This window comes from Oryx dammah, unplaced genomic scaffold (genome assembly GCF_014754425.2).
Source record: "Oryx dammah isolate SB20612 unplaced genomic scaffold, SCBI_Odam_1.1 HiC_scaffold_4, whole genome shotgun sequence".
Classification (NCBI taxonomy): domain Eukaryota; kingdom Metazoa; phylum Chordata; class Mammalia; order Artiodactyla; family Bovidae; genus Oryx; species Oryx dammah.
Window position 1 is genome coordinate 14573591 of NW_024070188.1, and position 22719 is coordinate 14596309.

At 37.2% G+C, this 22719-nt stretch overlaps 1 protein-coding gene across 2 annotated transcripts in view; it reads right to left on the reverse strand.

The window, feature by feature from the left end:
• The window catches only part of NKAIN2 (sodium/potassium transporting ATPase interacting 2), a 1197954-nt gene that overhangs the window by 628183 nt on the left and 547052 nt on the right, over positions 1 to 22719 (reverse strand). For both annotated transcript variants that reach the window (XM_040238999.1, XM_040239000.1), the window contains exon 2: positions 19398 to 19535. In XM_040238999.1, the coding sequence (XP_040094933.1) occupies positions 19398 to 19535 (138 nt within the window). The remainder of the gene's footprint in view (positions 1 to 19397; positions 19536 to 22719) is intronic.

Sequence of the window (22719 nt, forward strand, 5' to 3'; positions counted from 1 at the left end):
ATTTTGAATTAAAGTTATTTGAGGAAAGGCTGGTGAAATAGAAGCATTCTAGCCCTCCTTTGTCCCTTTAAAGCAGGGAATAAATCTCTCATGTGAAAGGTAATCCCTATTCCAAGATGTAGAGAAATATTCTTATCACCAGAGATAGGGAATTTACAGCCAAAAGGCTGTATAAATAAACCTTGTTACTTTCTCACTAATTTACCACTCCAAGCCAAAATTTTTTTCTCTTATCAATTCTTCACAAATGTGTTATTTATTTCTCTAAAAGGCATAAAATCTGCTTGCTCTGGCCACTTCTTTTAGTCTCATATTTTAATGGATTTCTGCATATAGAAAATTAAATTTGTTTTCCTCTTGTTAATCTATGTTACAACAATTTAATTATTAGACCAGCCATAGAACCTAGAAGGGAAGAAGGGAAAAGTTTTCCTCCTTACAGAGATAAGAGATAGATATTTGCTATGAGTCTGTTGAAAGCATAGCTTTCAACAAAACCTTGACAATGAATAGAGGTCATAAGTTTGTTTCTTATAAAATCACTCAAAGTAGGTTAATTGACATATAGCTAAAACTCAAATCAGGAGTAAATAATACACTGAAAATTCTAAACTGATCCAGTACAGGTATGAAGCCTTGTTTGTGTAGGACAGGATATAGAGGGTCTGGCAGAATATATGCACCACTTATTCCTTCAGCAATTCCCCATAAATATCATCTTTCTTATTTGAACACTTGGTAGGTATTGAGTGGCAGTGATATTGAGGTTTTCCTGAAAAGCAGTAGGCATGTAGATAGTATAAAATACTGGCTAGCTGGAGGCGCATAGACTCTAATGGACAGTTAACTGGTGGTTAGAATCATATCAGAAGTGGATAAGTCAGACTAAACCACCCACCATGGCACACAGGCCGGCTAAAGGAGCTCAGCAGAATCATAATTCTCCTCTACTGAAAATATTGGGTTCTTCACCACTAGCACCACCTGGGAAACCCAATTACCAGGTATTTAATAAGGCATTCAGGGCTCTTCTGGTGGCTTAGCAGTAAAGAATCCACCTGCAATGCAGGAGACGCAGGTTCGATCCCTGAGTTGGGAAGATCCCTGGAGAAGGAAATGGCAACCTCCTCCAGTATTCTTGCCTGGGAAATGCCATGGACAGAGAAGCCTGGATGGTTACAGTCCATGGGCTCTCAAAAGATTTGGACATGACTTAGTGACTAAACAACAACAAAGATATTCTATTTTAGGATGATAAAACCATGTTATCTGCATACTTCATAACATTTACTATTTTTAACTAAAAGTTGTATCAAGTTGTTAGGGAACAGTATACAAAGGGTCTGAGACATCCATATTTGGTAATATCCATATAACAAATCAGAAAATGAAAGTTTAGAACTGAATTAAAAAAAATTTTCCCCCAAATTACTCATCTTACTTTAATGACTGTCTTGTGAAATGACTCCACCACTTCCCAGCTTCTTCTTGAAAATATCTAGAAACATACTTATCTTTTAATTTCTTCTTCCCTGCCATGCTGCTAGCCACTTAGGACCCCTACATATATAAAACTCTTAAATATACAGAGAATGTCTTATATAAAAATTTAGGATGGTCAAGTATTTTCTTTACATTTTGGTCCCTATCTAAAATGTTCAGTTCAGTCCAGTCATTCAGTCATGTCTGACTCTGCGACCCCATGGACTGCAGCATGCCAGGCTTCCCTGTCCATCACCACATCTGGGAATTTACTCAATCTCATGACCATTGAGTCGGTGATGCTGTACAACCATCTCATCCTCTGTCGTCCCCTTCTCTCCGCACCTTCAATTTTTCCCAACATTAGGGTCTTTTCCAATGAGTCAGTTCTTCACGTCAGGTGGCCAAAGGATTGGAGTTTCAGCTTCAACATCAGTCCTTCCAATGAACACTCAGGACTGATCTCCTTTATGACAGACTAGGTGTATCGCCTTCCAGTCCAAGGGATTCTCAAGAGTCTTCTCCAACACCACAGTTAAAAAGCATCAATTCTTCAGTGCTCAACTTTCTTTATAGTACAACTCACACGTCCATACATGACTACTGGAAAAACCATAGCCTGGACTAGACAGACCTTTGTTGGAAAAGCAATGTCTCTGCTTTTGAATATGACGTCTAGGTTGGTCATATCTTTCCTGCCAAAGACTAAGTGTCCTTTACTTTCACCATCTGAAAGTGATTTTGGAGCCTGAAGAAACAAAGTGTGCCACTGTTTCCCCATCTATTTGCCATGAAGTAATGGGACCAGATGCTATGATTTTAGTTTTCTGAATGTTGAGCTTTAAGTCAACTTTTCACCCTCCCCTTCCAATTTCTTCAAGAGGCTCTTTAGTTCTTCTTCACTTTCTGCCATAAGGGTGGTGTCATCTGCATATCTAAGGTTATTGATATTTCTCCTGGCAATCTTGATTCCAGGTTGTGCTTCATCCAGCCCACTGTTTCTCATTATGTACACTGCATATAAGTTAAATAAGCAGGGTGACAATATACAGTCTTGATGTACTCCTTTTCCTATTTGGAACCAGTCTGCTGTTCCATGTCCAGTTCTAACTGTTGCTTCCTGACCTGCATACAGGTTTCTCAAGAGGCAGATGAAGTGGTCTGATATTCCCATTATTTTAAGAATTTTCCAGTTTGTTGTGAGCCACACAGTCAAAGACTTTGGCGTATTCAATAAAGCAGAAATAGATGTTTTCCTGGAACTCTCTTGCTTTTTCGATGATCCAGCAGATGTGGCATTTTGATCTCTGGTTCCTCTGTGTTTTCTAAAACCAGCTTGAAAATCTGGAAGTTCATGGTTCACATACTGTTGAAGCCTGGCTTGGAGAATTTGGGGCATACTTTACTACCATGTGAGATGAGTGCAACTGTGTGGTAGTTTGAGCATTCTTTGGCATTGTCTTTCTTTGGAATTGGAATGAAAACTGACCTTTCCAGTCCTGTGGCCACTATTGAGTTTTCCAAATTTGCTGGCAAATTGAGTGCAGCACTTTCACAATATCATCTTTTAGGATTTGAAATACCTCAACTGGAACTCCATCACCTTCACTAGCTTTGTTCATAGTGATGCTTCCTAAGGCCCGCTTGACTTCACATTCCAGGATGTCTGGCTCTAGGTGAGTGATCACACCATTGTGATTATCTGGGTCATGAAGATATTTTTTTGTACAGTTCTTCTGTGTATTCTTGCCACCTCTTCTTAATATCTTCTGCTTCTGTTAGGTCCATATCATTTCTGTGCTTTATTGAGCCCATCTTTGCCTGAAATGTTCCCTTGGTATCTCTAATTTTTTTGAAGAGATCTCTAGTCTTTCCCATTCTATGTTTTCCTCTATTTCTTTGCACTGATCACTGAGGAAGTCTTTCTTATGTCTCCTTGCTATTCTTTGTAATTTTGCATTCAAATGGGTATATCTTTCCTCTTCTCCTTTGCTTTTTTGCTTCTTTTTTTTCACAGCTATTTGTAAGCACTCCTCAGACAGCCATTTTTCTTTTTTGCATTTCTTTTTCTTGTGGATGGTCTTAATCCCCGTTTCCTGTACAATGTTATGAATCTCTGTCCATAGTTCATCGTGCACTCTATCAGATCTAATCCTTTGAATCTATTTTTCAATTCCACTCTATCATTGTAAGGGGATTGATTTAGCTCGTAACTGAATGGTCTAGTGGTTTTCCCTACTTTGTTCAATTTAAGTCTGAATTTGACAATAAAGTGTTCATGTTCTGAGCCACAGTAAGCTCCTGGTCTTGTTTTTGCTGACTGTATAGAGCTTCTCCATCTTCGGCTCCAAAAAATATAATAAATCTGATTTCGGTGTTGACCATCTGGTGATGGCCATGTGTGGAATTGTCTCTTGTGTTGTTGGAAGAGGATGTTTGCTATGACCAGTGCGTTCTCTTGGCAAAACTCTGTTAACCTTTGCCCTGCTTAATTCTGTACTTCAAGGCCAAAATTTCCTGTTATTCCAGGTGTTTCTTGACTTCCTACTTTTGCATTCCAGTCCCCTATAATGAAAAGGACATCTTTTGTGGGTGTTAGTTCTAGAAGGTCTTGTAGGTCTTCATAGAACCATTCACCTTCAGCTTCTTCAGCATTCCTGTTTGGGCATAGACTTGGATTACCATGATATTGAATGGTATGCCTTGGAAACAAACAGAGAACATTCTGCTGTTTCTGAGACTGCATCCAAGTACTGTATTTCAGACTCTTTTGTTGACTATAATGGTACTCCATTTCTTTGAAGGGATTCTTGCCTACAGTAGTAGATATAATGCTCATCTGAGTTAAATTCACCCATTCCAATCCATTTTAGTTTGCTGATTCCTAAAATGTTGACGTTCACGCTTGCCATCTCCTGTTTGACCACTTCCAATTTGCCTTGATTCATGAACCTAATATTCCAGGTTCTTATGCAATTTTGCTTTTTAAAGCATCGGAGTTTACTTCCATCACCAGTCACATCCACAACTGGGTGTTGTTTTTACTTTAGCTTCATCTCTTCATTCTTTCTGGAGTTTTCTCTCCCTGATCTCCAGTGGCATATTGGGCACCTACCGACCTGGGGAGTTCATCTTTCAGTGTCCTGTCTTTTTGTCTTTTCATACTATTCATGGGGTTCTCTAGACAAGAATGCTGAAGTGGTTTGCCATTCCCTTCTCCAGTGGACCACATTTTGTCAGACCTCTTCACCATGACCCATCCGTCTTGCATGGCCCTAAGTGGCATGGCTTATAGTTTCATTGAGTTAGACAACGCTGTGGTCCATGTGGTTAGATTGGTTAGTTTTCTGTGATTGTGGTTTTCAGTCTGTCTGCCCTCTGGTGGAGAGGATAAGAAGCTTATGGAAGCTTTCTGATGGGAGAGCCTGACGGAGGGGGAAAAAAAGGCTACAAAGTTAGCCTTACTTTTAACTAGTCCAGCCTGTGTGTAGCAGACATGTGGATCTAATACAAATCAATAAAAATACTATTACATTTTTAAACACCTCTATGCTTTTACTTCTGTTATCTTTGCCTGAAATTCTCACCTCTTCTTGTCTTCCCCATCATACTCAAATGTTAAATCTTAATTCATGTGTCATTTCCTCTATGAAGGATCTCCGGAATCTTTCCAGGCCCTGGTTGATGTATTGAATCTGTTCTGGGAATCTTGTGATATCCTTTACATCTCTCATAGAATTTATGAAAAGCATTGTTTTTACATGGTCACATGCTTCTTCTCCCCTCTTTAAAATGGAAACATTTGGAGGCTTTGTTTGTTATGGTATAACTTACACATAGCACAGTCCTTACCATATAATAAACAATCAGTGAAGGACTTTTTAAAGAGTGAAGGAATTCTAACAGTCATTGGATTTCCATACCTTTATATAACAAAGCCACCTGTTCAGATCTCCCTGAGAAAAGGAAACAATTTCAAAGTAAAATATGTTGTGTGTGAGTGCATGCTAAGTCACTTCAATTGTGTCCAAGTCTTTGCAACCCCATGGACTGTAGTCCACCAGGCTCCTCTGTCCATGGGATTCTCTGGGCAAGAATATGGAACGGGGTATTATTTCCTCCTCCAGGGGATCTTCCCGACCCAGGGACTGAACTCATGTCTCTTATGTCTCCTGCCTTGGCAGGCGGGTTCTTTACCACTAGCACCACCTTTAATGGACTTTAATAGTTACTGTTCCACTTCTGATTCAAAAAGGCAAACAGCATACCACCTCTACAGCCCTAAAATTATGAGCAGCAAAATAGAGCTATTTCAATCAATTGCCAGAGGAGGAAAACTGGACATTTAAGTGCTCATTAATAAGCAGAGTAGAGCAACTGGCAGTCCACAGTATGTATGGGTGAGCCACAGATGCAGAGGAAGATTAACTTCTAGGCATAATTCTTTATAATCTGGAGACTTGAGGAAGGAACGTATGAATAACAGTGAGTGTAAAAGTGGGCTGGAAAACAAGCACAGTCCCTCCACCACCTTTGGAAACATAGAAGCATTTAATCCTCTATAGGAAAAAACCCAATATTTTTAAAATAAGTAAATAAACAAAGTTATAATACATATAACTGTTAAATGAAATTACCTGAAGATAAAGTCAAATGGTCAAAAGCATAGAGAATCATCAAAATGATAGATACATAAACACTCAACAGAGTTGAAGGTATTCATGCTTTCAAATCAAAAAGGCCTACAAAATTTTCAATTAGGTCCACACTCAGACACCTCCTTTGGAAATGGTAAGACAACCCTTATGAAATGAATATTGCAAGATTTTTTTTTCAAGTTATCTACAAAAGAATGAAGAACAGATTGATTCAGACTTCCCATCAGTAACCTTGCTTCCTAGAATACAATTGAAAATTACTTCAGTGCTTGAAGGAAGATTGATTCTCACCCATGAATTCTGCCTCTAGTAAACCTATCACTCAAGTGTAAAGGTAGAATAAACTCAGAAAGTTTATCTCCTGAACAAGCTTTCTCAGAAATTTGTGTGAAGAATATTAGAAAGAAAATAGGTAGGATCTAAGAAAGCATGAATCTAACTCAGGGGGTGCAGAGAAGGATAGATGGATGTGTAATAGGCCTGAAGAGCCACGAATTTAGACTGGAGAGCAGGAAATCTCCAGGGAAGAAGAGCCTAACCTAAAAAAAAAAGTTACTGATAAAATCATGGTCAAGTCAAAAGAAAATGGCCTAAACTCACACAGGAAAGCAATGGGTTTCCAAAATATGAACAGAATGAGTAAGAAATGGAAATAGGACATTTTTTTTTTAAAGCCTGTTTTCTCACTTTCAGGAATAAAAGAAAAACTCCAGTGGGAAGGGGAGATTTGGGAGGGGGAATGTCAAAACAGTGTGATCCAAAAATAAATTAGAGTAAAATGATTTTGCTTTTACAGACCCTCTGACATGTCTATATATAGACCACTCAGGAACTATAAAGAGACTAGGAACAGCTGGAGAAAGGCAAGGAAGAGGATTTTTATCTTATTATAAGTCTAATTTTATATTTTGTTTTCGAAATTCTGTACTGTAAAGAAAGCTGAGTGTCGAAGAATTGATGCTTTTGAACTGTGGTATTGGACAAGACTCTTGAGGGTCCCTTGGACTGCAAGGAGACCAAACCAGTCAACCCTAAAGGAAATCAGTCCTGAATATGCTTTGGAAGGACTGATGCTGAAGCTGAAACTCCAATACTTTGGCCACCTGATGAGAAGAACTGATTGACTGGAAAATACCCTGATGCTGGGAACAATTAAAGGCAGGAGGAGAAGGGGATGACGAGAGGATGAGATGGTTGGATGGCATCACTGACTCGATGGATATGAGCCTGAGCAAGCTCTGAGAGTTGGTGATGGACAGGGAAGCCTGGTGTGCTGCAGTCCATGGTATTGCAAAGAGTCAGACATAACCGAGCAACTGAACTGAACTGAAATATCTCACATCTCTCCTCAGAATTTTTTTTCCAAAAATTATTTGATGACTTACAAACAGGAATTATTTAGACTGTTAAAATGTAATTACTTATACTTGCCACATTCTATAAATCTTTAGTCACAGCCTAACAACAGAAAGTGAGCACAAGTATATTCTTGTAGAATAAATGGCCCACAATTCCCTAAGGGAATACATCCTTTTGAGAATAAATTGCATTCACCATGTTGCATTATTACATTTATTTTAGAACTAGAGGCTAAATCCATAAAACTTGTAATGATGTTTTTTTCCCCCCTCCCAGGCTTATGGGAAAAGACTTAGTTTCACAACGACTAAGTCATTAGAAGCAATGTTAATTTACTACTATCTCAAGTCTTTTCATCTCTAATCTACATTGATTTTCTGTCCTGAACAGAAAGTGTGCATTTTTAATGCTTTAGCTGCAATACATTTCCTTTTGGGTATTTTTTCCTGCAAAAAATGAATCAAATACTCAAAACAGATGCCTAAACATAGATTAATAATTTCCTAGAAATGACCAAATAGAGTATACACATTTTTAGGACAGCCATATTGCTAGAGTGAAAGAAACACACGACCTGGGAGGAGGACGCAAAACTTACTTCTCATTTGTTGCTATTGGTTACAGTCTCCATGGGGACCTGAGCTCCTTAAAAACTTAAAATCCAAATCATGGCTGGTTATCAGTAAATAGTAAATTCCAAAAACATGGAGTTTCCGCCCCCCCGCCCATACAAATTGAGTTTCTATTTGCTTTTGCACACCGTCTGAGGAGTCTTTATGTGTCCCAAACTGCCATAACAGAATGGTTTTATAAAATAGGTCTTAGCTTTGTTTTCTGATAACTCCACGTGGCCTTCAAGACTTGTCCCAGATGACACGAGTTTCCTTTCTTTTAATAAACTGGCTCAAGGAAAAGCAAAATCAAAGAAGTCAAAACAGATGACATGTTGTCTGAAGCTGACTCATTGATGTCTTTTTATGCTCTGCTCTCCCTCAAAGGAGAGAAGGATGTATGTCAATTCACAAAGAAATACTCACTGATAAACCAGTATTAATATGTTAAATAATAATTGTAGGAAAAAAAGTTGTCTCAAATTGACAAACCAAAGTTTAGTATTCAGCAACAATGTGAAATTATTCATCTAAAATTTTAATATGCAAACTGAAAGCCGTATTCAACTCTTCATTATTTCAGAAGAATGAGTAGAGGTTTAATGACAGTCTAATACGTCATTATTTAAAACAAAAAAAAAACAAGGAAATCAACACACAGAAATCCCTTGCATTCCTATACACTAATAATGAGAAAGTAGAAAAAGAAATTAAGGAAACAATTCCATTCACCATTGCAATAAAAAGAATAAAATACTTAGGAATATATCTACCTAAAGAAACTAAAGACCTATATATAGAAAACTATAAAACACTGATGAAAGAAATCAAAGAGGACACTAATAGATGGAGAAATATACCATGTTCATGGATCAGAAGAATCAATATAGTGAAAATGAGTATACTACCCAAAGCAATTTACAAATTCAATGCAATCCCTATCAAGCTACCAGCGATATTTTTCACAGAAGTAGAACAAATAATTTCAAGATTTGTATGGAGATACAAAAAACCTCGAATAGCCAAAGCAATCTTAAGAAAGAAGAATGGAACTGGAGGAATCAACTTGCCTGACTTCAGGCTCTACTACAAAGCCACAGTCATCAAGACAGTATGGTATTGGCACAAAGACAGAAATATAGATCAATGGAACAAAATAGAAAGCCCAGAGATAAATCCACACACATATGGACACCTTATCTTTGACAAAGGAGGCAAGAATATACAATGGAGTAAAGACAATCTCTTTAACAAGTGGTGCTGGGAAAACTGGTCAACCACTTGTGAAAGAAAGAAACTAGAACACTTTCTAACACCGCACACAAAGATAAACTCAAAATGGATTAAAGATCTAAATGTAAGACCAGAAACTATAAAACTCCTAGAGGAGAACATAGGCAAAACACTCTCCGACATAAACCACAGCAGGATCCTCTATGATCCACCTCCCAGAATTCTGGAAATAAAAGCAAAAATAAACCAATGGGACCTAATTAAAATTAAAAGCTTCTGCACAACAAAGGAAAATATAAGCAAGGTGAAAAGACAGCCTTCATAACAGGAGAAAATAATAGCAAATGAAGCAACTGACAAACAACTAATCTCAAAAATATACAAGCAACTCCTGCAGCTCAATTCCAGAGAAATAAATGACCCAATCAAAAAATGGGCCAAAGAACTAAATAGACATTTCTCCAAAGAAGACATACAGATGGCTAACAAACACATGAAAAGATGCTCAACATCACTCATTAGCAGAGAAATGCAAATCAAAACCACAATGAGGTACCACCTCACACCAGTCAGAATGTCTGCGATCCAAAAATCTGCAAGCAATAAATGCTGGAGAGGGTGTGGAGAAAAGGGAACCCTCCTACACTGTTGGTGGGAATGCAAACTAGTACAGCCACTATGGAGAACAGTGTAGAGATTCCTTAAAAAAATGCAAATAGAACTGCCATATGACCCAGCAATCCCCCTGCTGGGCATACACACTGAGGAAACCAGAATTGAAAGAGACACATGTACCCCAATGTTCATTGCAGCACTGTTTATAATAGCCAGGACATGGAAACAACCTAGATGTCCATCAGCAGATGAATGGATAAGAAAGCAGTGGTACATATACACAATGGAGTATTACTCAGCCATTAAAAAGAACACATTTGAATCAGTTCTGATGAGATGGATGAAACTGGAGCCGATTATACAGAGTGAAGTAAGCCAGAAAGAAAAACACCAATACAGTATACTAACACATATATGTGGAATTTAGAAAGATGGCAATGATGACCCTGTATGCCGGACAGCAAAAAAGACACAGATGTGTATAGCGGACTTTTGGACTCAGAGGGAGAGGGAGAGGGTGAGATGATTTGGGAGAATGGCATTGAAACATGTATAATATCATGTAAGAATCGAATCGCCAGTCTATGTCTGATGCAGGATACGGCATGCTTGGGGCTGGTACACGGGGATGACCCAGAGAGATGTTGTGGGGAGGGGGGTGGGAGGGGGGTTCATGTTTGGGAACGCATGTACACCCGTGGTGGATTCATGTCAATGTATGGCAAAACCAATACAGAATTGTAAAGTAAAATAAAAAATAAAGAAATAAATAAAATAAAAAAATAAAAAAACCAAGGAATGACAATTCATGAATATTGGCTTCTCTTTCTAAACATCATATTCGTGCTTCCTGAAATTAACTGTAACCATACTATTTTAAAGGACTTCCCTGGTGGTTCAGACAGTAAAGAATCTGCTTGCAATGCAGGAGACCCAGGTTCAATCCCTGGGTTGGGAAGATCCCTTGGAGAAGGGAATGGCAACCACTCCAGTATTCTTGCCTAGAGAATTCCATGGAGAGGGGATCCTGGCAGGCTACAATCCGTGAGTTGTATATAATTGTTGTTGTACATAATGCAAACTACATAACTGTTGTACGTAACTCAAAGAGCTGGACATAACTGAGCAACTTTTGCATGACGTCACATACTATTTTAATCTCTTGATTTTTTTGGTAACAAAACAGGATAATGATCCCAGTTTTTCTCACTTGTTTAATTTGGATTACTTATTATAACCTAAACTGATGTCAAAGAAAAGCTCTATAGGAACAGTAGTACATGCATGTTTTGGTATATAATGAGGGTACTTTTTCAATTATATAGAAATGAATTCTCCCACCAGCTATTTAAAGCTACTTGCAAATAAATGTGGAGATACTTTTGTTCTTAATTAATATATACTATAAATCATATGCAAATTATGTTTACATACATACATATGGACATATGTATATATATGAATTCAGTTCAGTTCAGTCGCTCAGTTGTGTCCGACTCTTTGCGACCTCATGAATCGCAGCACGCCAGGCCTCCCTGTCCATCACCATCTCCCAGAGTTCACTCAGATTCACAGCCATCAAGTTGGTGATGCCATCCAGCCATCTCATCCTGAGTCATCCCCTTCTCCTCCTGCCCCCAATCCCTCCCAGCATCAGAGTCTTTTCCAATGAGTCAACTCTTTCCATGAGATGGCCAAAGTACTGGAGTTTCAGTTTTAGCATCATTCCTTCCAAGGAAATCCCAGGGTTGATCTCCTTCAGAATGGACTGGTTGGATCTCCTTGCAGTCCAAGGGACTCTCAAGAGTCTTCTCCAACACCACATTTCAAAAGCATCAATTTTTCGGAGCTCAGCCTTCTTCACAGTCCAACTCTCACATCCATACCATTATCAAATGTTGATTGTCACAAGAAATGATTTTTAAATACCATTTTAATTCATTATTTCTGGAAATTAAGGGTACTCTATAATACTATCCTTTTGCAAAAATAAAATGTGCATCATTAGGGTTTTGTGTTCTTAATTCTGGAGACATAAGGTTATTTCCTCACTAAATACATAGCAAAACCCATTAACCTTTATATAAGAATGATATAAATTACAGACAGCAATTTAAAGTCAAACTGCTCTTCAAACATCAAATGCCATGACAGATTTTGGATTTACCAAAATCTTAACAAAACCTGTTTTCATTTGTCAGATAAATTATGACATGTGCACACAAAAGGTAGTTCAGTATGGTAGTTAAGAGTATGGCTTTGGTTAAGAGCATGGGTCCATATCCCGACTCTGCTATTTCCTAGTTACATGAGTTTGAACAAAAAATTTATAAAGTTAATGTGAGGTTTGTAGGATTTGTAGAGGAAGTAATCTAGTAGCATCTGTGAACAGTAATGGAAATGGTAAGAAAAGAAGGTATATGATTCCTATTACTGTGATTTTTGTATGTTGTTCTCTTCTGTTGTTTTTATGAAATCTGAATAATGGATTTTTAGCTATTTTGAATTCATTTCTAGTTTGGGGATGCATTTAACTGACCAAGTCAGTGGTTCCAAACTCTGCAAGGTATTCTTCTTTCTTTCAAAATAACTTGGTTAAATACAGAGAAAGGGAGGGAAGGGGGGTGGGCAGAAGGAAAGAGGAAAGAAAAGGAAGGAATGAAAGAAGAGAGGGAAGAAAGAAAAAAACAGGAAAAAATAATGAGAGTTATGACAACATGTCTTGTGGTAATATCACCAAGAAAATTGCTGTGCCTTTCCCAGTTAGGAACCACATACTCCTCAGATTATCTTAGACAATTTAAAGCATGCAATTCATCAACATTTTTTTGTCATTAACTAATAACTACTGGATATCTCAAATCATATTCTGCTTGCCAGTGTCTTTAGCCCAAATGAAGATGTATTTGGCAATTTCATTTATGACATAAGGTAATTCTTTCATGGGAGTCATTTATATGTATTTATGTATGAATTATTCCACCAAAGTTAATCTGGGCTTTTCTTTGGGACTCTTGATGCTATAGAGTTATGCAATACAGATGGTTTTTATGGATTCTTGCTTCAAATGTCCTTTGCTTGGAATTGAAATCATCCATTTAATTTTACTTCAACATATTATATTCTTTGAAATGCCAGAGGCCTTCAAAGGGTACTAATGAGTTCTTGTCCCAATTAACTGTTGTAAATTTTTCTTCTTTGCTCTTATGAAAGAGAAAATTAGTTAAGGAAATGAAACTCATTACCAATACTCTAAATTTTATTTGTTGCTACTGTGCTCAGTGTTTCAAGGATGCCCACATGCTTATTTTATGGGGGAGGAAGCTTTCGATTAATAGAATAATATGTACCATCAATAAGTTGAAACTCTCTACAAATAGCAAATGTGGAAAGTAACACTTTTTTTCTTAGCCTCTATTTTTGGGCATCTGCCTTTTTGTTTGGGCAAAATTAGGCCTACAGGTAATGAACACATCATTACACTCTGTGATAACCTAGAGGGGTGGGATAGGGGTAGGATGGGAGGGAGGCTCAAGAGAAAGGGGATACATGTATACTTAAGGCTGATTCACAGTTATATGGCAGAAACCAACACAACATTGTAAAGCAATTAGCCTCCAATTAAAAATAAATTTAAAAAAATAAATAGAAGGTATCACAAAGGGAAAGTTCATTTTAATAAGAGAAAAACAATAAATATCAAAATGAAAATGTATATTTTAAAGGGTAAGGATCTTTACTAAGTGATCTATATGTAAAAATTGTTATGATAAACACTAAGGCTCCACGGAAAAATGAGCAATGAATACATGACAATCCCTTGAAAAGGAAATAAAAATGGTTAATAAAAATACGAAAAAGTTCAATTCAGTAAGAAGAAATGCAATAAAAATGACACGTTTTCTTTCAGTAGGTTAAAAAAGTATAAGAGATAGTATTCAGGGTTAGAAGGGGTGCAGTGAAAAGCACTCTGCTGTACATTGGTGGGAGGGTAATTTAATAAAATGATTCTGGATGCATAATTGTCAACTATATACTAAAAGATTTAAACTTGTTTATGTTATTTAGTTATATTTAGGTATCTTTTTTAAGGACCAAAATCACAAATGAAGATGAGGGTATTTTTTATGGAGATGATTACAGGGAAATATTTATCATAAAAACATGAAAACAGTATAATGTATAATAATATATAACATTGTTTTTGTTGTTTAGTTGCTAAGTCATGTGTCTCTTTTGCAGTCCCTGTTGCCCACCAGACTCCTCTGTCCATGGGATTTGCCAGGCGAAAATACTGGAGTGGGTTGCCATTTCCTTCTCCAAGGGATCTTCTCTACCCCGAGATCAAACCTGCATCTTCTACACTGGCAAGTGGATTCTTTACCATTGAGCTACCAGGGAAGCCCCCAATATATACCATACCATAATACATTTATTATATTATATAATATATAGTAATATGTAAAGGGTTAAATAAACAATGAAATTGCTCTTGTTGTTCAGTTACCCAGTTGAGTCTGACTCTTTGCAACCCCACAGACTGCAGCACACCAGGCCTCCCTGTCCATCACCATCTCCTGGAGTTTTCCCAAGTTCATGTTCATTGCATTGGTGATGCTGTCTACCCATCTTATCCTCTGATACGCTCTTCTTCTTCTCCCTCAATTTTTCCCAGCATCAGGGAGTTTTCCACTGAGTTGTCTGTTCGCATCAGATGACCAAAATACTGGAGCATCAGCTTCAGCATCAGTTCTTCCAGTGAATATTCAGAATTGATCTCCCTTAAGATTGATTGGTTTGATCTCCTTGCTGTCCAAGAGACTTTCAGGAGTCTTCTCCAGCATCACAGTTCCACGGCATCAACTCTTTGGCATTCTGCTGTCTTTATGGTCCAGATCTCACAACCATATGTGATCACTGGGAAACCATAGCCTTATGGATCTTTGTCAGCAGAGTAATGTTTCTGCTTTTCAACACACTGTCTAGGTTTGTCATCACTTTCCTGCCAAGAAGCAATTATCTTCTGATTTCATGGCTGCAGTCACCATTCACAGTGATTTTGGAGTCCAAGAAGAGGAAATCTGTCACTACTTTCACTTTTCCCCTTCTATTTGCCATGCAGTAATGGGGCTCGATGCCATGATCTTTTTTTTTTTTTTTTTAATATTTAGCTCTTTCACTCTCCTCCTTCACTCTCATCAAGAGGCTCTTTAGTTCCTCTTAACTTTTTGTCATTAGAGTGCTATCATCTGCATGTCTGAGGTTGTTGGTGTTTCTCCTGCCTATCTTGATTCTGGGTTGTAACTCATCCAGCCTGGATGCCATCAAGGTATATATTATGTCAGCAAATCTGCAAGATCCAGCAGTGGCCACAGAACTGGACAAAGTCAATCCACATCCCAGTTCCCAAGAAGAGTAGTAACAAAGAATGTGCTAACCATCAGGCAATCATACTCAACTCCCATGCAAGAAAGGTCATGCTTAAAATCTTGCATACTAGCCTTCAGCATTTCACAAACCAAGAAGTTCAGATGTCCAAGCTGGGTTTAGAAAAGGAAGAGGAACTAGAGACCAAATTGCCAACATTTTCTGGATCATAGAGAAAGCAAGGGAATTTCAGAAGAAAACATCTATCTCTATTTCATTGACTATGCTAAAACCTCTGACTGGACCATAATCAAAGAAAGAGCCACATTAATTCCAAAATTATTTGATATCACTTAAAATAAAAATTAATACACATATAGCATAATCAGAAACATTTCAGTTGCACATAGATGAAGAAAATGTACAAAAGTATAAATAAGTTTCAGCTGTAAACTAATGAAACTGCTTATCTTTATTTTTATATTGATTGTTTTATATTATGATATAAAATGACAAATATACAAATCATAAAAACTTACATTTTCAGGGGAAAGGAAAAGAAATTTCACTGTTAATATCTCAATATCCAGAATACAGAGAGACTATGGATATTTCTTAACTGCAGCAGTACCGTGTTGTTAGTTACAACCTGACGCCAATTTCGCATTTTCCTGCTAAACCCAGATCCTTCTTTGACCAGAATTTCTGTCATCTGTGATTCCATTCAAGTCTGTTTAACTAAAATTCTTTTTATCATCTTTAGGCAAACTGAAAATCCTTTATTCCATTTTTATGGCAAATCCTCTATTTTCATGAATCAACTTTTGAGTTTCAACATGGCATCACAGCCATGAGATTCCACTAATTTGATATATAGAAACGGTTTGTTATATAGAAATTACATAGAAATAGGTAACTAGTACAGAAATTGATATAACACAAACCTAAAATCCATAGCATTAACTTTGAGACAAGGTGGCATATGGGGGCCAGAAGGACAGTGAGAAGACAATCAGGGAAAACAGGAAAAACAGTAAAGAAATGGTTTTTGAGAACGGGAGAAAAGAAGACTCACAGCAATTACTGTGGGAACAATAAGGCTAAACACTGCCTGCAGTAACTTTGAAGATAGAATATATATCTACAAACTTGTGGATCTGGCTAATGGGATTTCCAAGCAAACAGTTGACAGTATTATTTGTCATCTTTTAGCTAGGCATAACATGATATTATGAGAGATGAGCTAAAGGAACAGTCCCATTTTCAAGTACAATTTAGACAGTACATTGTTAACTGAAGAGTTGCTAGGCTGGAAAATAAAAATTTCACATTTACAGCATCCCCAGCTGGCAAAAGATTTTTCAAGTAAAGACGTTGCCTCTAGAAAGAGAACAAATTCAGAATGGTGTCTGTAAGTCAAAATCAAATCAAAGATGCAATGCTAAGACTTCAGAAAGATTTCAGAGATCCTCTCAATTATATAAAAGTTCTAACAATCTTAAAGGCATGCCATGACATTGTAACTCTTATGGAACACTAGAGACTGTATCCTATATTGAAAAGATTTGTGCATATGTAATTTAAGAAGATGAGTTTAATTTGGTACACAGAAATCTCACAAAAATTTTTGAGAGCTGTAGCAGTTTAAAAGTCGTAGAGAGTTCAACCAATAATTTAGATTACCCTCTGAGCTACCAGGGAAGCCTAGATTACCACACTCTATTTCAAACTGCCCAACAGGCTCTTACTAGTCTATACAGCTCAGTACTATTTTCAAATGATAATAAACACTTTTTTTTTTTAAGCTAAGCTTTTAAATACCAAGCATTGTGCCCAGATCATTTTATATCGAGCTGGTCAAACAGATGGTACAGAAAAACCCGATGAACTTTTGGGCCAACCCAACATAATATCCCACTCACTCCTCAAAACAAAGAAGCAAAAAAACTTTTAAGCCATACAAAAATTTTGATCCACATCTAGATTTTTATTCCAGGAACTTCATCACAAGTGGAGATGACATACTTAGGTGGTGATACTCAGAGTAACACTATTTATTAGAATAAAATCATGGAGGAGCCTCAAAGTCTAATGGAAGAGGAATGGTAAATTGAGACTGTTTCTCGTAATGGCATGTAACAATTAAATTAAAGCATGTGGCTGGCTTTATTTTTTTGGGTTCCAAAATCACTGCAGATGGTGATTGCAACCATGAAATTAAAAGGTGCTTGCTCCTTGGAAGGAAAGTTATGACCAGCCTAGATAGCATATTAAAAAGCAGAGACATTACTTTGTCAACAAAGGTCCATCTAGTCAAGGATACGGTTTTTCCAGTAGTCGTGTACGGATGTAAGAGTTGGACTATAAAGAAAGCTGAGCACCAAAGAATTGATGCTTTTGAACTGTGGTGTTGGAGAAGACTCTTGAGAGTCCCTTGGACTGCAATGAGATCCACCAGTCCATCCTAAAGGAGATCAGTCCTGGGTGTTCTTTGGAAGGACTGATGTTGAAGCTGAAACTCCAACACTGTGGCCACCTGATGCGAAGAGCTGACTCACTGGAAAAGACCCTGAAGCTGGGAAAGATTAAGGGCAGGAGGAGAAGGGGATGACAGAGGATGAGATGGTTGGATGGCATCACTGACTCCCTAGACATGGGTTTGGGTGGACTGTGGGAGTTGGTGATGGACAGGGAGGCCTGGCATGCTGCAGTTCATGGGGTCACAAAGAGTTGGACACGACTGAGCAACTGAATGGAACTGAACTGAATCAATAAAATCATTACTTTCATTGTTAATGTAAGAAACTAAGGATTGGTTAGGTTATGTTGTCCAGAGTCACACAGAATTTGGTAGGTTAACGATTTTACCCCTGGAATTACGAGTACAGAAAGCCCACTCCCATGCACTGTACCACCTCCTTTACAATGGATCAAGTTACAATTTATACAAGAGAGTGAACACTACTATCATATCTTATGCACTGAAAAACCCTCTGCAATAGAACACATCCTACTTGTAATCTTGTAAAAAGTATTACAAGATTTACATGGAAGCATACCCTTAGAGAGGACATTTGCTCATCTGGGTGTGTTCCCAGAGAAGACTATGGGGCTCCCAATTCAGCCTTAGCCAGCCAGTGGACCCCTTGGTCCCAGATGCCACCATATTGCCTGTTTCAGTACCCATGAGCTTTATCTGGGTTCCAGATGCCAGAGAGAACAACAAGGAACAGGAGGGCATCTTTTATGTGAACAAGGCTTCATAAGACCCAAGAAGGCTTGCTGGTTTGCACTGAATAAGGCAGATCTTTAGCTATGAATGCCTTTATCAAAAACTTGCTTTACAATTTTAAATAGATCCTATACATTTTTTGCTTTGTCAAAAAACAGAAGCTGAAAAAAAATGATGGCAATAAAAAAATCTACATTAATGAAGAGCTATAGCTAAGATCTGAGACACACACAAAAGTAAAAAATCCTAAGTTATGGTTCCCATAGCAACTACAACACAGTTGGATTTCACTTTTATGTTAAGTAAGTTTAACTTAAGTGAGAATGCAAAATACTTCCTCCAAGCCAAAAAAAGAATTGTGAAAGACACAGAGTGGTCCAGATTGTTCTGGCTTTCAAGTATGTCAAATATTCACCGTAATATGTATTAACATTTTTACATTAATACTATATGTTCATTTGTATTGATTTTAAACTACCTTTATTCAGTTGACAAAATATAATTATTTAAAATGGGAAAAAGTCCCATTAGAATCTGTTAAATTGGAAAACATGACTTTATAATTTTTCACATAGCATTTATATTGTCCTTGTATTTACAAAAGAATATTTGCTGAAAGTACAATTTATTGGTACTTTAATAAAGTACCATTTATTGGTACTCACTTCTAAGTGTTTTAAATTTGACAGTTTTTTAATTACTTTGATATAGCATGAAACTATATAAACAAACACAAGGTACTTTAAAGAGAGAGTTTACAAATAATTTTCAAGACATATATAGTTTGTATATTTTTTCTCTATTTCAATAAAATTTTTAGAAAACAGGAAGGGTACTTACTCCCGTTATGTAACGAGGTCTATATTGAATGGTTCCAAATAAACCAAGAATGACGATAATAATATGTACAAAATTTGCCAGGATAGGTGCCCACTGATATCCAAGGAAGTCAAATATTTGCCTCTCCAGCACACAAACCTAGAATAGCAAAATAGGATATATAGATAAGAACAATGATGAGAGAAAAAAAGAATTACACTGACATGATAATTAGCAACTATAACTGTGTTACCATATCTGGCATTTGTCTTTAACAGTGAGAATGACATTTGGGGGTATATTTCAAAGGAAGACTATGGGAGCTACGAATCCAGAGACAGCTGCAATCCTTTCAGGGATGATTTTGTGGCGGCATCAAGTAGTATTTGCAGGATGTCATCTGTGCAGTCACAGGATAAATTATATTGTCGTATGCACTGTCAAACGCTTGAAGTCATCAACCAGCAAGCTTGGGGAATGACGTCCACATGAAGGGTTTGTTGTTAGAATATGCTCAGATGTCATCATATAAGTTGGAAATAGAACAAACGGGGTTGATGGAGAGGAAAAAGAACTCTTCAGCAAGTCAAGAGACCAGACTTTGGATGTTGATCTGTCACTAGACAGCTGTAGTGCCCCAGGAAGTCATTTCTTTTCTCTGGGGGTCTGATTTCTTATTTGTAAAATGTAAGACTTTGACTAATGTCTAGGATCCTTCTAACCTTAAGAGGATTAGATTATAAATCAAATGTGACTTTTAAAAAATCATATCTAGTTATTGACAGTAACCAGGAAAAAAGGAGGGCCCTGAAAGAAACTTCAAACAATGGAAAACAAAAATAAAGCATCACTGTTTAAACACAAGAAACAAGGCATTTCAAATTCTTCTATATTCATCTGTGCTTTGAAACTTACAATTAAGTCACATGTAAAAAAATAAACAATGGGAGGAGAAAAGCAAAACCAATCAACCAACCAACTCATCAAACAAGCAAACAACAACAACAACAAAAACCCCTGACTGACCAGTAGTCCAAAAGTGCCATTTTACATCAGCAAATGAAACCTGAATGGCTAGTGAGTCTCTCATCGGATCTAACAAAGCAAAGGGAACGGTGTGAATTAAACTCAGCTGTATGTTTCCTGCTTACCCTCAGGTGGAATGATAACAAACTAAAACACCCTTGGACTGCAAGGAGATCCAACCAGTCCATTCTGAAGGAGATCAACCCTGGGATTTCTTTGGAAGGAATGATGCAAAAGCTGAAGCTCCAGTATTTTGGCCACCTCATGCGAAGAGTTGACTCATTGGCAAAGACTCTGATGCTGGGAGGGATTGGGGGCAGGAGGAGAAGGGGATGACAGAGGATGAGATGGCTGGATGGCATCACGGACTCGATGGACCTGAGTCTGAGTGAACTCCAGGAGTTGGTGATGGGCAGGGAGGCCTGGCGTGCTGCGATTCATGGGGTCGCAAAGAGTCGGACACGACTGAGCGACTGAACTGAACGGAACTGAACTGAAAACATTGTAAACAAAACTGATGTTAAGCACAGATATTCAACAATTGGTTTTCAGCTAGCATTTAGAGGAAAATGATTTTAAAACCCCTAAGTCACTAACTATACTTTATCACTCTGCTTTAATACTTCTTGTCAAAAGGACATACTAACTCTTCAAACAGACAATTTACTTTTAAATTAAATACCTGTAGCCTAGTTTGAAGGCTTCTAGAATGATCATTATTCCCACTGCACTTCTTTAACTGACAGCACATTTTCTCATCAAGCATTGAAGGAGAAAATAAACTCATGACAACTGTTGGCATAACACCTCTATCTCCTAAGACACACCAGGTACCATGTTATACGGTAACAGTAATAGTCCAGCCTAAGAAAATCTTAAGTTTCACTTAGTCCTGGCAGTGAATTTAAAAAAAAAGAGAGAGAGAGAGGGAGGATCTTGGATTTATATTCTATCCTACATATTCTAAATACAAAATACCTACCAGAGTCCCAGCAGTGGAATATGATATTCTGATTGATTAACAGTCTGTCATGGAATATGCACATAACCCAAGCCTCATAAACTCTGAAATGTCTCCTGATGAAACACTCTTTCAACTGTTTCCATGCAGTCAACACTTCTTATGAAGAGGCCCATTTGTGATGTTAAGCAGTATTACATGTGCCTTGTTGGAATCCATCAATGTTACCAAAAGATAAGTGGATGTTCTCAGCATTGCTAATCGTCTATATAAAAGCTCCTTCTAACACAGAACTCTCTTATCCTTATCCTATGAATAAACAGTAAGTAGAAATGTGAAACAGCAACAAGAAGCATTTAAACTCTATAAATTTTGAGCATCATAACTGTGGGGACACAGCAGGGAAAAAGTAGAGAGGATGAAGCACATCATTCAAACAGTGGGAAATCTCTCAATAAATGCTCCAATTATGGAACAAAAGAGCAAGCACCATTGTTAATTATAAAAAATATATAGATGATAATATACTCACTAAGACTGCAAAGCTAAAATGAAGTTGCATCAACATTTATCAGCCTTTTTTATGACAGAACTAATAGTTCCATCAAACATTACTTACGAGGTTATGCAGACTGAACAAGCTAATGTGCAGTTTTTCACATATAGCATTTCTGCTATTATAGTATTTCACTTATATAGTATTTCTCCTCTTTTTGATAGGCTCTTTAGTCATCATAAGAAGCTCTATCACAGGTTCTACTATTTAGAGCTAGGGCCAAAGAATTGAAGATTTCAGTGCATACAAAGGGAATAACATTTTATAAAGTGGGTACAGACTTTCCTAAGAATTCCTTCCAAAAGGAAGTGCATTAATTATGAAATTACAGGGAAATTGTGGCACTAGAAGGAAGAGGATACTTTCTTTTTCAATTTTTTAAAGTTTAAGTATACTTGATTTCTAATGTTGCATTAATTCCAGGTGTACAGCATAGTGATTCAATTATGCACACACATACACAAAGATATATATGTTCTTTCATATTATTTTCCTGTATAGCTTATTACAAAATAATGAGAATGATCTGTGCTATACAATAGGTCCTTGCTGATTATCTATTTTATATTTATTAGTGTGTATGTTCATCTTGACCTCCTAATTTATTCCCTCATCCCCTTTGATAACCTAAATTTGTTTTCTATGTCTATAAGTCTTTTTCTGTTTGTAAATAAGTTCATCTGTATCTCTCTCTCTCTCTTTTAGGTTCCATACATAAGCAATATCATATCTTTGTCTGGCTTACTTAATATGATAATTTCTAGGTCTATCTACGTTGCTACAAATGGCAATACTTCATT